The sequence below is a fragment of the Lynx rufus genome, unplaced genomic scaffold (genome assembly GCF_022079265.1).
Source record: "Lynx rufus isolate CCGP_SWC_20201006 ecotype Redwood Valley unplaced genomic scaffold, mLynRuf1.p SCAF_5, whole genome shotgun sequence".
NCBI classification, from domain to species: domain Eukaryota; kingdom Metazoa; phylum Chordata; class Mammalia; order Carnivora; family Felidae; genus Lynx; species Lynx rufus.
In genome coordinates, this window is record NW_025814867.1 from 145,040,168 (window position 1) to 145,057,220 (window position 17,053).

At 41.3% G+C, this 17,053-nt stretch overlaps 1 protein-coding gene across 1 annotated transcript; it reads right to left on the reverse strand.

Annotated features, from left to right (window-relative positions):
* Positions 1-1,746: 1,746 nt before the first annotated feature.
* On the reverse strand, positions 1,747-1,938 carry LOC124526340 (keratin-associated protein 8-1). Its single transcript, XM_047099286.1, has one exon. The coding sequence runs from the start codon at positions 1,936-1,938 to the stop codon at positions 1,747-1,749; it is 192 nt and encodes a 63-aa protein (XP_046955242.1).
* Positions 1,939-17,053: the final 15,115 nt, after the last annotated feature.

Genomic DNA, 17,053 nt, shown 5'->3' on the forward strand with positions numbered 1-17,053 from the left:
ACCTCAGATGTACCACATCAGAACTCCTGTAGGTGAGTCATAATAACTTATCCTCCCAGACAACTCCCCAGGTGATTCTCCCACATACCACATTTTCAGAAACACTGGGTGAGATAGCTCTCTGAGGTCTCTTCAAGCACAAATTTTATGTAACTTAGTCATCATTCTAGAACAGTGGAATAGACATCCAGCTTCTATCTGACCCTCTGATTCCTGAGAAATCCCTCTTTTCTTTTTCTATTCTATTCTAACATGAATGTTTAAATTACAATTCCCAGTATGAATTAATACGCAGCTCCTAGAAAGTTTCAAACTGGAAATTTTATTGACTATCACAATGGTGTACTGGGAAAGAATCCACTAGGTAAATCCTTGAACATGATGTCTTTTTGAATTTTGTTAAAAAGATATCTGTTGGATGAAATATGGTGGAGAAAATATTCTCTTTCAAAGTAATTTCTCCAAATAGCCTTTATGTTTTCGGCTACAAGGTGAATCATGGGCAATATGTGCAGATACTCAAGAAAAGAGCAGGGTTAAGCAAAGCCTGCTGTCACCAAGAATATTTGTACTATACATAAAATGCTTTCAACAGGAGGATTGAGACCTTTTTGACTTGGCTTATAAAAGAAATAATGCTCTTTTCTCTAAAGGAACACAAAAGAAGGCTGATATATCTTCAGAAACACTTCTTTAGAGTTACTTTCCCCCCCCATGTTTATGAAGTCACTCATATCTTTAAAGAGTAAAACTCACTACCTGCTATTGACTGTACAAAGATTAAGAAGCTTTCCATCCCTGTTTCTAACCTGGAGTTTCCAAGCTGTAAAATAAACACCATAGATATTTTGCTATGAGAGAACTATTCCTTCCCCTAAAAGACTCTCAGACTCCTAAAATAAACCTATAGCTATTCTATTACATGAGGCCTCAGAATCTTTTAATAGGTATTTTATGCTACATTTTTTTTTTTTTTGTCCCTGGGAGAGGGAACAGAGTGGGTTTCATTTGCACTCATAGGGACATAAGTGGAAAATCCCTCCACCCACCCCTCCACCCTCCCCACCTCCCCACCTCCCACCACCCTACCACCCCATGCCCCCACCACCACCATGTTGGGTTTCCTTGAGGAGGGGCAGGAGTCGGGAGATGACAGACCCCAAGCACTGAATGGTACATTGTTGGCTCAGAGATTGCAGGTGGATGTCAGAGTTAAAGGAAGGTTAAGACAAGCTTTTTTCTTTTCCTCACAAGCAGCCCCTTCGGACTGTTTATCACACCCAGATCAAGGATTATTCGCTTTCTCACTGCTTCTCAAGCCCACGGGAGAAAGATAAATCCACTTCCCTCCCCCACTCGGTGTAACAGAAAACGTGCACACACCAAGAAAGGAAACTAGGCTCAGGTGTGAGTAGTATGCTGGTTGAGACAAGTTTATTGAGAATTCCACACCCACACCCACAACTTTATCAAGAGTTGTGAGCGTGGTGAAAAATTCAGAAGAAATACATGTTTGGGTATCAAGTTTCTGAAAATGTCTCAAAGAACATCATGCAGGGAAGGCAGCTGGAGGCGTCATCGGCTCGTTCCTGTTCTTCCTCCGGACTCCAGGGCTAGGCCCGAGAAGCAGCGCCTGGGAGGTTGAGCGGCAAATGAGGACTAAAGACGGAGGTAGGGGGAGGGACGTGGAGGGGTGCCTCTCAGCCTTGGGAGAGAAGATTCAGCGCCTCGGCAAATTTCAGCAAATCAGTAGAGATCAAATGGCCAGTATCTTCTGAAGCCGAAGGCCCCACAGCCGTTGTAGCCATAACCGAAGCCGTAGCCCACGGGGGAGTAGGTGCTGCCGTAGCCACAGCCCACGCTGTACCCCAGGGGGTAGCCGCAGCTGCCCCAGTAGCACCCTGGGAAAACGGCCCCGGAGAAGGTGTTGCAGTGCATGGTGTCCGCAGTGGAGGGTTCAGGGAGCAGGGGAATGTGTTTCCTCTGTGTGATGGATTCCCCAGGCTCCGAACCTTCTTTATATACCCCGGCGGTGGGGCGTGGTGAAAAAACACCAGGCCCTCATTTTCATTCTTGACACCACAAAAAGCTCATTAATATGATTTGCCCTTGCTTTAGATGTCTTTACGGCTGCTTAAGAAAGCTGTGATGTCATCCGATGCAGGCATAGGATCCCTTCAAACAAAGTGTGTCCCTCCACTAAAAAAAGCATTGCAGTGACTTCAAAGAACTGAGTCCCACGGACCCGAGATCTAATTCTCTGCAAGCAGTCTTTATACAACCCAGAAAGGTTCTGAGCTTGTTAATTCTTATTCTTGCTCTCTCAGGGTCCACAGGACACAGTTGGAATTCAATAAATCTGTGTCAAACGAATTAACAAATGAAATAATAAATAGTGAATCCAACTAACACTTGACGTATTTCTTAGTGTTCACTTGATTAAAGAATTCTCTTTTTGGTAATGTGCAAGACAAATGCTACAGAACTCGCAGGAAAGTCTCCTTTTTATTTTTTTTTCTCTGTCTATAGCTACTCTGGTTTAAGAACTGGTTAAAAAATTAATCATAATTATAACTCCCACCTGAACTATATCTAACATCACGTTTTGAGACCACTGCCTGAACTAATAAACTTATAATTGTAAAAAAAAAAAAAAAAAAAAAATGGAGTTTGTGGATTAACTCTCAAAATGAACTGTCAAATAATTATGATTTGTTGATCTTATTTTTAAAATAATATTGAGGGGAGCCTGGGTGGCTCAGTTAGTTAAGCATCTGACTCTTGAGCTCGGCTCAGGTCATGATCTCATGATTTGTGAGCTGGAGTTTTGCCAGCTGTGCTGGCAAGGGGATGCCTGCTTGGAATTCTTTCTCCCTCTCTCTTCTCCCCTACCCTACTCATGCTCTCTCTCTCAAAATAAAAATTAAAGAAAACCTTATTTAAAAAATAAAAGCATTTCAAATAAATATTGAAAATAGTAACAAAATAAAAACAGAAAAATGAATGGCAAATTTTATCCTGAAATGTGTTTTGTTGTTGTTGTTGTTGTTGTTTTTCACTGGATCTAATAAAAGCAGATTATCTGACAAACGTGATGAAATTGTGAAGGGCCAGGTAACATACGAGGTCAACATTTCACTTCTCACTTCTCAGGAGCGGGAAGGGAAGCACTCCTCTTTAAATAGAAATTTAGTTCTCAAATATGAATGAAAGAAGGGACAAGATGGATCAAAAGTAACTTGAGTCACACAAGACCTAATAACCTATTCTAGATACTTGCACTGAGATTGCCCAGAATGGCACTTAGTAGAAAACATACAGAAAATACAGCAGGACACGTGGCACAGAAATAGAAAGGCACAGAGCTATCACGAATCGTTCTCACAAGGCCATGGAAAGAATACGTCTTACATACTGCCCCCAAAATTTTACTTTAGATCCTAGAGATAACTTTCCTCCCCGTCACCAGCAACTAAGGTCTAAATTTCTGGGAGTACATAGAGGTCACAAGTTGAATCCAAAGGCAAGGTGAAACACCTGGAAAAACACAAAACTCTGCCAGCCTTCTAACCACTGACTGATTAACTACAGAAGATGCCTTTTTGAAAATTCACAGAGCTGTGCCGCCATCTTTGTTCATGAACAAAGCTCCATGGCCACTTAGGATGACTCAGATCTTAAAATCCAAACACTTCATGTGACTTAGGCCTAAATAAGTTCAGGGAATTCAAATTAGCTTTGCTCCCAAAATATAAAGGTATTCAACAGTTGAGCCTTCCCTAAAAATCATAGAATGATTTACACTATATTTCTTCTGCCATCACATTGCTCTGCTCATTAAAGAAAAACTGATAACCTTTAAAAAAAAGAAAAATGAAACAAAATATAGCATTGTACACTGGAAAGGAAAAAAGATTTGAATTAATGCCAAAGTTCAATTATGACTCTCTGTTTAAATGAGTTCCTCCCTCACCACCTACCCATTCTGAGATGCTAGCTGTGCCCTCCAGGGCACAATACCCAGCTCTGTATCTGAGTAGTAATGGTGAATAAAAATTAAAATAAACTGTCTTTTTAAAATACTAGTCCCTGGGGGCACCTGGGTAGTGCAGTCAGTTAAGCATCTGACTCTCGATTTTGGCTCAGGTCATGATCTCATAGTTCGTCGGATGGAACCCCACACTGGGCTTTGCACTGACAGCTCAAAGCCTGCTTGGGATTCTCCCTCTCTCCCTCCCTCTCTTTCTGCCCCTCCCCCACTCATTCATGCATTCTCTCTCTGTCTCTCTCTCAAAATAAATAAACATTTTTTAAAAAGCTTTAAAATCTTGGGCCCTATTAATAGTAAACATCCTGATTTTTCTCTAGAAAGTCTACAAAAAAGCCTAACCCAAGAAAATTTTAGGGAGACACATTAGCAGCAAGTCATTGTAAAACATAACTTGTAGCTAGCTTAATCCTACATGGCGCCTATGAAAGCTTTATTCTGATATAGGTTTATTTAGGGAAGGTCTAGGGCCTGTAAAGTGTGAAGTTTATACAATGTTGAGAGTCTTTTTTATGTAAAAGAATACAACGTAAAAATATAAAATTTAATGCAAAATTAAACATTTGTTAAATGCTCAAAGAAATCACCAAAAAACGTACACACTAACAAAAATTACAATTATTACAAAATTCTGAAAAAAGTATTTTCACTACTTGACTGCCTGTCCTGGTTCTATAATATTTGTTCCACAGATGAGCTTCTAACTCCAACATTTTGAACTATTTTCTCCACTACGCATCCTGTGCTGAATTCCATGGGGCAAATTCATATTGAGATATGACCTCTGACCCTGCATCATCATGTCAAAAATTTGGGGTGAATTGGCAGAGTGGATGGTAGAGAATTCCTGGAAACCAGTCCCACACAACGATGGCTAGAAATAGCCTAATTAGACACGGAAGTGACTGCAAACCACATAAGTCTGTCCCCCAATATCCACATTAAATGTATCTCCTACTCAACCTCTCCTTAAGCCAGGTACCGAAAAGGTCCACAGCCTTTCCAGAGCCTCCCAACATGAGAGGAAATGCGATGCAGGGAGCCCCTAGTGGAAATTGTCTAAACCAATTGCAGTAAAATGTTTCGCTTTTGTGAGTGTCTAAAAAAAAACAAGAAAAAAAAAAAAAACAGGGTCATGTGACATGAAGGTTTAACAAGGAGAAAAATACTGTATTCTCACATAAAAAAAAATGACACAGTACTGGACTAATTAATCATTACTGGATATTTATTGGTTTGGATAAAGTTCATGACCCTTTAAATCTCTTTTAATAAAAATCTTAAGATATTATTTAATAAATAACTTGATTTCTCCTTTCATATTTCTTTGATTTTAAAGAAGGTCTGACATGAATAAACATACGGAAGAATCTTGCTCGATTTTCTACAAAAAATTAAGAGTCAATTTCAGTATGCACAATAAAAGTAGTTCTTGTCATGGGCGCCTGGATGGCTCAGTCAGTTAAGCATCCGACTCTTGATTTCAGCTCAGGTCATGATCTGATGGTTTGTGAGTTCAAGCCCCGTGTCAGGCTTCATGCTGACAGTGCAGAGTCTGCTTGGGATTCTGTCTCTCTCTCTCTGTCTCTCTCTGCCCCTCCTCTGCTCTCATGCACTCTTTCTCTCTCTCAAAATAAATATATAAACTTTAAAAAACAGTTCTTGTCTTATAAGCTTCAAAGATACAGTTTTCAGCTTCAAAATATTATTCATTAGTAATGAGAGAGAAATTACAAGGGAATGTTTTAAATGAGTTTTAAAATATGTGCCAGTGGTTACTCTATAATACAAGAATTCTCTTCCATTTGTCTTTTCAGACATTGATTCTTACAGACATTTATTGGACATCAGCTGTGTTCCAGGTATATTGTTAGGTACTAGGGATCTGACGATGAATGAGAAATGGTAATTAAATGGAAAATGATATGTAAATGAATAAACAATGTTATACATTCTACTCTGGAAGTCCCTGCTGCCTTCTGTAGGCTTTAGGGATGAAGGAAAGAGTGAACACGTCCCTTGAAATAGGCGGCAGTGGCCATGGAATGCAAAACTTCATTATGGAAGGGATACATATTTGAGCTGGGTCTTGAAAATGAGTTTTTTATCGGTGGGCATTGTATGGGGTGGGGGGTGGATGGTGGCTTTAGGGGATATTCCAGGAAGAAGTGTTTTAAAGCAAAGCCTCAACAGTGTTAGATAGTACAGGAGTCACAGATGATCCAAAGGGTCCATAGCCATAGTGACAGGAGAATTAATGGAAGGTGGGGCTACAAAGGTAGTTGGGGGCATATGAGACTGTTTGTGCCATGGAGTCAAAGGGAACCACTCATGCAGTAAGCTAGGAGTGGCATGATCAGTTTTGCATTTCTGAAAGATCACTACTCTGACAGTGTGGAAAGAATTAGAATGGGGAAATCCTGGAGGTATGTCTGAAGACCAGATTTAAAATTGTATCTAGTAGGAATGCAAGTAACAGAAACCCAAGCCGAAACCTGCTTAAACAAAACGTTTATCTTTCACAACTAATAGGAAACAAGAACACAAGCAATTCCAGGGCTACTTCAGGGCTTGACGATATCAGAGTACAGAGCTGGGACACTCTCAGTCTCTTCCCATGGCTGCAGGATCGCTGTAGCAGGTGCATGCTTCATATTTCTCTGCATCAACATCCAAAACCAAGAAGCAGAAAAGAGGACTTCTCCCACAGCTCCTTTGCTATCTCCAAAGAATTCATTTCATATTTGCCTTACAGTGGATTCCCATGATCCAGAATGGAATCACCTCTCATGGTTGGGCCCCAGAGAAGGGTGGAAAAGCATGTACCAGGCATTTTCTGCCGGTATAGTGCTAAGCAGGCTCTGCCAACTTAGCAAGAAGGAAAGGAATGGTCACTGGATTGATAATCAATAGAGTCTCATGAAAGCCATCACACCAAGTCAGGTAAGAGAGGACAGGAGCCTAAACTAGAGTGGTAGTAGAAACAAGGGGATAAAAGTAAGAGTGGTTAGAGAGGTAGGGGCGCCTGGGGGGGAGGGCTCAGTCAGTTAAGTGTCCGACTCGTGGTTTCAGCTGCGGTCATGATTTTGCAGTTCATGGGATCAAGCCCTGCACCAGGCTCTAAGCTGACAGAGCAGAACCTGCTTGGGATTCTTTCTCTCTCTCTCTCAAAATAAATAGATAAACTTAAAAAAAAAAAAAAAAAGAACTGTTAGAGAGGTAGATTGAACGCATGTGGGTTAACACTCATCTATCAGGATTGTTACCCAATACCCCCACCAGGGATTCTGATACAAGACATCCATGAAAGACACTGTAAGAAGGAGTACCGAAGGGCAGGGCTTCCCAATCTTTTTCCCACATGGCACATTACACATCTTTAGGATATAGTAGAATAATCAAGTGGGACTCGCTGAGAGACAATAGCCATGCCCTGAGCTCTGCCACTCCAGATCCGGCCCAAATCGTCCAGAGGCTTAGACGAGCAGTGCTTCTGGCACACCGGTCATTCAGTGCTGAGATCCTCCAGTTAGGAAGCTCTGTAAAGCACTTGGGACAATTAGAGACAATAAAAGAGCCAGTAGAGACAGCATCTAATTATTGTTATAAGAAGCTTATAAAGAGAACTGTCATGCTTCTATAATGTAAAGTTATCCTGGGGAAGATGCTCGCTCAGACCCTTGATTTCAATCCTCCTAACTATTGCTTTTCAGTTACTACTGTCTGACAGTCAAACACTGTGACCCTCAAAGCATGACTTCCCTTCAGTTAATTTACTAACTTGCATACAAAATTTAATTATTGTCATCTAGGGCCTCATACTCAGAAGCTGTATCTGGTTTTCAATATTAAAATAAGATCTACACCCATGCTGTGAGATGATACTATCTGAACAATCAGAATCAATACCGAGGAGTCACCCTTGGCACCCCTTCATTTGCAAATCCAATCTATGACAACGTGCTGTCAATTTTACCTTCTAGAAGTCTCTTGAATCTATTAATTTCTCTCCATCTCCACTTCACTACCTCTGTTCGTTTCTTATTATTTCCTAACGCTACAAACTACCACAAACTTGGTAGCTTAAACAACATAAATTTATTATCTTAAAACTCTCGTGGTCAGAAGTCTGAAATCAAGGTGTAGTCATGGCTGGTTTCCTCTGCAGGTTCTGAGGGGAGAATCTCTTTTCTAGCTTTTTTTAGCTCTAGAGGTCACTTGCATTCTTTGGCCGTGGCCCCTTCCCTGCCTTCCTCCGATCTCTTGCTTTTACTACACTACAGACTGTGACCCTCCCATTTCCCTCTTCTAAGGATCACATTGAGCCCGCCTGGATAATCTAGGATAAACTCCCCAGATTAAGATCCTTAATTTACCCATTTCTGCCTTACTACCAGGTAAGGTAGTGGTAAAGTAAGGTAAGGTAACATATTCACAGGTTGCAGGGATTCAGAGCAAACAATTTGGGGGACAAATTTTTCAGCCTGTCACATTACCCAAAGCAAGCTATTTATGTATGTACCTACACTGCTGTAGTGCCTTCAGAGCTAATCAAGTGACAGCTTCCTCCTTACAATCTGCTTCCAATAACCAAAGTGTATACAAAAGGCAGATCTGGTTATGATAGACCCACACACACACACACACACACACACACACACACACACACAACACACACACATCAAAATGTTTCAATAGCTTCCCACTGCTTTCAGGATAATTTTTTAAAATTTATCTTTAAACTGTCCTAAAAGCCCCAACTCAATGCTTAACCTTCACTGTCAGTGTACCTTCTGAAAGGTACCATTCTCCTTCTCACTCTAGAACCTTAGCACTTGCTGCCTATTCTGATGGAATTCTTTTCCCTCCCTTCTCAGAAACCTCTAGACACCAGCTCAACCACTTCCTTTGGAAGGCCTTTCTGTCCTCCCTTCCCCTGAATGAGCTACATCCACCGACAGCATCATGGAAGACCACCATCTCCCCCGTATCTGCAGTACTTTTCATAGTTGTCTTTAACTCTTACCTAAGTGACTGATACCTGGTTCACTACCCTGCTCAGTCATGGGCAGAAACGATGCCTTTAATCAGCCTTGATCCCTCTCTAGCTCATTACTGGGCATAGTGTAAGTTTTCAATAATATCAACTGAATGAATGGATACATTAATTAATTAATTAATATTTTAAACGTAATTTGGCCACTCACTTGCTGTGAGAATTCAGGCTCATCACTTTTCTGGGCCCCAAGCCATTTGACTACAAAATGAGATGAGTTGACTTCCTAGGACTCAACACCTCAACCATGGTATGATCCTCACATCAAAATCACAGATGAGCCAAGATTACAATGCAACCCTCTCTCCTTGGAATTTGGTCAATTAAGCACACGGCTATATGAGCACTTTTGCTCACCGCAGTACACACCCCTGCTAAGACAAAGTAATGGGCTCCCAGCTGCCATCACTTTAAAAAACAAAATGCAGTGATGGAATCACAGAAGAGAATTGTGGAAGTTTCTGCAAAACATTCCACCACAATAGTTTCTGAAGTTTGGTCTCTGCAAGAATCGCCCTGGATACTTGTTTTAAATGCACATTTCTAAGCTCCATTCCTTTAGATTCATATTCACTGGGTCTGAGGTAGGGCCAAGGAATCTGCATTTTTAATAAGCAGTCCCAGGGATTCCAGTAAAGGCAGTGCTTCGGTCACACCTTGAGAAATCTGTAGTGTTCAATGGGAAGCTCTCTGAAAGGTGTCCTCTTTAACAAAACACAAATCTCAAAATGAGATGAGTGTGAAATGGTGAAGGATAAAAAGGAGACACCTTCTTAGCCAGGCTTGATAAACCAGAGTTAATATGAGTTATTATCATGGGTAACTTTGCTTCCCAGGAGACATTCAGCGATGTCTGGAGACATTTTTGTTTGTCACGACTGGGGTGATGCTGCTTCGCATCTAATGGGTAGGGGCCAAGGTTGCTGCCAAGCAGCCTACAACGTACAGGGCAGCACCACCCCCTGAACTCTCACAACAAAGAACTATCCAGCCCAAAATGTCAATACAGCCAAAGTCAAGAAACACGGTCCTCAAGTCAAGATCACATGCAGTCAAATATGGTTGCCAGACAATACGCCCCAAAAGTGTCACAGGACAAGCCCAGAACTTGCTGACCAAGTCTTGGGGCTAACTTGAGACACAATTTCAACACCTTGCTATCTCAGCACTTGTGGGGCTAAGCCACGTTTGTGAGGTCACTTGGTTAATTATCAGGGCAAGCACCTAATTACCGAAGCTTGCTATTTGATGCAGAACCCATGATGTGTCCTTAAGAAGTAAGGTGACACCACAGTGATGCCTGGATGCATAATCAGCTCACTGACTCTTGTCAGAAGCACCTCACAGGTGCTTAACGACCAACATGAAAAGTCATCCCCAGGAAGGTATGTTTTTGCTGTCAGCTTTTAGTCCCTGGTGGCAGAGGAAGGTCATTTTTGACATCTACTTTCTATTCATAGTAATGCAAAACCGGGAGCTGAGGTCCACTTTTTGGACACAAAGGGAGGGTTCGAGCCAGAAACTGGAAATGTGTACAAATTAAAAGCAGAGTACCAACCTGTAAGCTGAGTTAGTCCAAAGGAAAAAGGTTAAGAAATTATGGTCTGTTGTGCTACCTCAGCACTAAACAGACTCACTGATGACTATAAGCATGACACTTCAGCATCTTTACCCACTGGTTGCCCTTTGGAAGGATTAAGGTTATGTCCTTCTGCCTTAAAAATGTTTTGTACTAACTGCCTAACAACACACGATGGCAAGCTTTGTTTACCGGAAGCATCGTTTCCTCAGTCTTTGCTGACCAAAAACTAAACATAAAAATAAATATGAGTTTCAAAAGCAGGACCTATGTCCCCAAAGATTTCTTTATCTTAAAATTTAAGGCTGCTCATTAGGAAAGTCTTGAAAATTCTGAAGTTGCAATCGACTGCATTGGACAGAGACGTTTCAACATGGAGGCAATGAGGCACATTTGTAAAGAGATCACCTAAGAGGGGAGAGTGACTGGAAGGGGAAGAGAAAAGAACAGGACACCCCAACTGCTAACACTGTTGTCAAAGATAATGTCAGGAGTTTCACAGGCAAGTCACTGCAAAGGAACTGGTGTCTGAGAAATAACAGAGTATGTTTAGAGACAATGATTCTCAGCACATTTAGGATGTCTTATAGAATATCCGAAGAGATCTCTGTCTGGCAGCCCTCAGAAGCAAGAAATACTTCCATTTATCTGATAGAAAGTTCTCCTGCTTCAATTTTAAGTGCTTTTCCTCTCTCTGCAGTGGAAATGAAAAACGTAAACTAGTTATTCCGTAAATAGCAGTAAAAGTAGAACAAAAACATAGGAAAAATAGTATTTTTAAAAACTTTACTTTTTTGCTGAAAATCTTCATACTATTCCGTCAATACTTGCAAAATCAAGAGTGAGATGCACGTCCCTCTCTACTTCCTTAGGGATAAGAATCTACCGGACGGGGCCAGGGCTCAAACTTTACGTGCACACAAATCACCTGCGATCTTGTCAGTGAAGGGCCCAAGATTCCGCCTTTTAAATGGTGATGACAATGCTGCTTGTCCTCTGACCGTATTTTAAGGAGCAAAGGATTAAGCTTTTTCCCTAGGGTTTTAAATAATTATAATAATTCCATAAATATTTATCAAGTGTGTGCGATGCAGCACATTGAATTAGGCACAGTGCATATCCGTAAGGAACTCACAGTCTAGTGAGGGAATCGCTGGGGGCAAGAAAGAGAAACGGCAGCCCTCACCTCATTAATGATGACCAGAGCATTCCCCACGTCCATACACCAGCTCTGGGACATCAAGTCAGGCAAGGTCAGTCTGTGACAATGACGGAGTAAGGTAAAAACAAGACTACTCTGTAATCACGTCCAAGATAAGGTAAAAACAAGACTACTCTGTAATCACGTCCAAGAACAGATGAAAACAGCAACACTATTCCAACACAAAACTGACGAGGCATCGTCTTCAGTGACCACTGCCTCTTTACCAGTAACAGCTTCAGGCTTTGTCCAGTAAAAACTGGATGTAAAAACTGTTAAAGTGAAAACTGTTAAAAACTGTTAAAACATCCAATCAGAGAATAAGGCCTGCTTCACGACAGTACCTGTGGGAGACAGAATAATGGTCCCCCAAAGAAGCTGCCATCCTCATTCTGGAAGCTGTGAGTATGTTATGTTACGTGGCAAAGAGGAGTGGAGGTTGCTAACTCACTGGCTTAAGGCAGGGAGATACCCTGGATCCTCTGGGGCGGGTTGGGGGTGGGGGTGGGGGGGCAATGTAATCAAAAGTGAAGGAGGAAGGCAGGAGGGTCAGAGTCAGAATCAGGGAGAGAGACTGGAAGATGTTTTGCTGCTGTTTGTAAAGATGGAGGAAGGGGACACAAACCAAGGGATTGGGGGCAAGCCTTTAGAACTGGAAAGGGCAAGGAAATCTGATGGATGCCGTCCTACCAACACCTCCACTGGAACCAGGTAAAACCCACTGTGAATTTCTGACCTCCAAAACTGTAAGAGCGTAAATATGTGCTGTTTTCAGCCACTAACTTTGTGGCAATTTGTTGCAGATCATATCCAATCCAGAAGAGACTGCTGCCTGCTTTGGTCCTTTCCCAAATCACCTCATGCCAGCCCAGATCTTAGAAGAAACCCTCCCTAAAACCCTTTTATCGAGGAATCTTGCAGTTCTCCTGTTGAAGGATTTCTGCTTTTGCAGCAAGCTAATAACCCAGCTTTGACTGCAGGTGTGTCCCTGATGGTCTCCTTGGTGGTGGGCTTTGGCAGTGGGAACGGTGTGATATTAAAATAAATAGAGGTGGGGCTTTTAAACTGGAACTAGGGAAGCTCCTGGGGTGGAGGATGTTTTGAAGGATCTGTAGGAGTTCACCAGATGAAGAAGGGGGTAGAAAGGAGCAAAGAAATATGGCAGGTCCGATTACTGGAGAAAGGAAAGGATGGTAGGGACAAATAGGAAATGGGGCTAGAGGAATTGGTAGTTGATCTTTATCCTGAAAACTGTAAATAACCAAAAAATTACCTGAGTTTGTGAAAGAAAGAAAGAAAGAAAGAAAGAAAGAAAGAAAGAGGAAGGAAGGAAGGAAGGAAGGAAGGAAGGAAGGAAGGGGAAGGAAGGAAGGAAGGAAGGAAGGAAGGAAGGAAGGAAGGAAGGAAGGAAGGAAGAGGAAGGAAGGAAGGAAGGAAGGAAGGAAGGAAGGAAGGAAGGAAGGAAGGAGGAAAAAAAGCACGCCATATGATTATATTCACATTTTGAGGGATGATTATGTCTGCTGTATGGAAAAGCAGTTGGGACCTGGCTGGTAGACTGGATAGGCAGCTGATGTAGTAATCCAGGCATGAAATGACAAGGATGTGAATCAGGCAGAAATATTAGGAATAAAGATCTGACAGCATTTCTTAGGGAAAGCGAGGAGGCAAAATCTAAGGACTCGGTAGCAAGGTAGAGAATGGAGCCTAATATTCACTAAAAGTTGTTTGGCAAGCTTGTAAAATAACGGAGGATCTTGATAATCCCAGAGTCAAATCAACAAACACATGGTTGACATTCTGTCTCTCTTATCAGGGGTAGAAAGATGGACTTGGAAGGAATCTAGAAACCCCAGCTTGATAGTTCATTTGAGTCTCCACTTTCTTACTTGGGGAGTATTTGCCTACAGAAAAATTACACAATTCTTACCAATTTCCTCAGGATACCTAGCCTCCCAAGATAATTGTCAGAATTAAATAGAATTCAGTGTTGGTGAGGATGTGGAGAAAAGGGAACCTACTGTTGGTGGGAATGTAAAATGGCACAGCTATTTTGGGAAATAGTATGGAGGTTCCTCAAAAATCTTGAAAACTAGAATTACCATATGATCTAGCAATCCCACTTCTGGATATATATCCAAAGAAAATGAACACACTAATTTGGAAAGATATCTGCGCCCCCATGTTGACTGCAGCATGTTTTACAATAACCAAGACATGAAAGTAACCTAAGTGTTCATTGATGGATAAATGGATAAAGAAAATGTGATGTATATAAATACGATATATAATGGAATTTTATTCATATAAAAACAGGAAATCTTGTCATTTGCAACAACATAGATGGAACATTATCCTGAGTGAACTAAGTCAGATAGAGAAAGACAAATAACATAAGATGTCACTTCTATGTGGAATCTTAACAACAGAAAAAAAAAACAAAAACTAAACTCATAGATACAGAAAAATTGGTGGTTGCTGGAAGCAGGGGTGGGCAATATGGGTGAAGGTAATAAAATGGTACAAATTTCCAGTTACAAATAAGTCTGGGAATACAATGTACAGCATCATAACTATAGTTAATAAGGTATTATATTTTTGAAGTTTGCTAAAAGTAAATCTTAAGAGGGAATAGATGTGAACTAGATATTGTGGGGATTTTTTCGCAATGTATACAAATCTTGAATCATGTTGTACAACTGAAACTGATATAATGTTGTCAATTATATCCCAATAGAAAAAGAGTTAAGTAAGATTCTCTGGAAGTTGTTTGTAAACTGTAAATCACTATGTACATATAAGACCTAATTATCAATGGCATAAGAAGTGATATTAAACAGGATATTTCTGGGACAGAGTTTTATAACTTTAAAAGTGCCATATAGGGACACTCGGGCGGCTCGCTCAGTTAAGCATCTGACTCTTGATTTTGACTCAGGTCATGATCTCCGCTTCAGTCTCTGTGCTAACAACATGGAACCTGCTTCATATTCTCTGTCTGCCCCTCCCCTGCTCTCTCTCTCTCTCCCTCTCTCTCTCTCTCTCAAAATAAATAAATAAACTTCTTAAAAAGATAATAACTTTAAAAAAGTAAATAAAAGTGCTGTATAACTTGTTTTAAGAATGGAAGGATGAATTTGGAGTCAGATGCTCCTTGGCTATATCTTGACATTTTTTTCTTTACAAATGGATGATATCACTCAACCAAACTAACTTTTTAACATCTGTTTTCTCCTCAGTAGCATGGTAGTAATGAAGCCTACCTCAAAAATAACTGTTATGCATATAAATAGTGAAATTATCTATTTTTGTGCCTGTCACATCATTACTGCAGGAGAAAAGGAGACAAATTGTTGTACTTCATCCCTTCTTGTGCTTTTCAAGATATTTACATTTTTTAACTTCAAGATAGCTCACAAACCAAACAGACTTTGCCCCTGCTGCTCCCCAGAATATCAACTGAGGAGGGATTAACTAAATTTCCGGACAATGGGAAAGAGAAGAAGAGAAAACAGAAAAGCAGGAGGAATCGGGGCACCTGGACGGCTCGTCTGGTTGTGTGTCCGGTTTTGGCTCAGGTCATGATGTTGCAGTTTGTGAGTTCAGGTTCCACGTCGGGCTTGCTGCTGTCAGCACAGAGCCCACTCCAGATCTTCTGTTCCCCTCTCTCTGTCCCTCCCATGCTCCCACTCGTGCTCTCTCTCAAAAATAAGCTATAAAAACATTTTAAAAACTTTTAAAAAATTAAAAGCTAAGGGGTGCCTGGGTAGCTCAGTCGGTTGAGCGTCCAACTTCAGCTCAGGTCATGATCTCGCGGTCCGTGGGTTCGAGCCCCGCGTTGGGCTTTGTGCTGACAGCTCAGAGCCTGGAGCCTGCTTCGGATTCTGTGTCTCCCTCTCTCTCTGCCCCTCCCCTGCTCATGCTCTATCTCTGTCTCTCAAAAATGAATAAACATTTTTTTAAAAAATTAAAAGCAAAAATAAAAATAAAAATAAAAGAAGGAGGAAGCTACAGCAGAGACCATGAAAGGGGACTACAAGCAAAATGCAAGCCAATCTTCCCTTCAAATCCCCAGAGAGAATCAAGGCCAACAACACTTAGAAAAGTGTACGCATTGGGGCTGAAACAGAGGTAGGGTGGTTAAATGAAAATCTAGTTGAAGAACAGGAGGATAGGAGGGCAACTGACCTTTACAGTCTGACATCTGGAGACACACCCCGCCCCAGCCTAAAGGTCAGCCAGCCCCTCTTTTACCCTAAGGTGAATCAGTTGTGAACTTTTCCCCCACACACAGCGCTCCAGTGCAGCTTCGTCCCTGTGTCATTATTAAATCTGAAAGGACAATTGGCAGGTCACGGCACTGATTATTCTAGCACATGATGAGGCATAGATGAGCATATATGGCAATAATAGCATAGCAATGAGTATGCTTCACACCCATATCCTAGTTTCTAAATAGTCATCTTCACTCAAGAAATCTGGAGTCCTGGAGAAATGACTGATCCCTTGACTGGAGAAGAGAAGTTCAAGATGAGCCTGGAACATTCTGCTGAGCCAGAAAGTAAAGAACTGATCACATAGTGATGAGGGCCATTTCTAAAGAACTTAGGAGCCTGTGTGAAGATTTCCTCACTGTCAAAATCTGGGGCAATCTGAGCATCAAAATTAATAGTAACATTCACAGATTATAACATTGAGTAAAATAAGAATCCACATGCCCATGCTGATATAAACATTGATACAGATACATAAGCGCACAAAATATAAATGGGGAGAAGAAAGATCTTTCTTAGGGTAGAATGCCAACTAATAGATAGTAGAAGGATTTATAAAATTAGAAAGTTGCAAATGCATCCTAAAATTAGTGGGTAAAAGCTTGATAAGGAATAGGATGTTTACATAGTATCTGGGTATCAACACACTAATGACTGATGACAGAACTTCATAGTCAAGGGGAAACAGCAACTGCATAGTGAGGAAGCGTGAAGGACACTACTTTTACCAAGTGATCAAAATCCATACCAACCAAATTTGCATAGGACAACGTCATGTGACTCCTGATTCAACACACCAAGAAGAACACAGCCTGGGGGGTGCCTGGGTGGCTCAGTTGTTTGAGCCACTGACTGGCTCAGGCCATGATCTCACAGTTTGGTTCGTGAGTTCCAG

Coding starts and splice junctions, on each gene's coding strand:
- LOC124526340 (XM_047099286.1), bottom strand. CDS start 1,938: ATGCACTGCAACACCTTCTCCGGGGCCGTTTTCCCAGGGTGCTACTGG.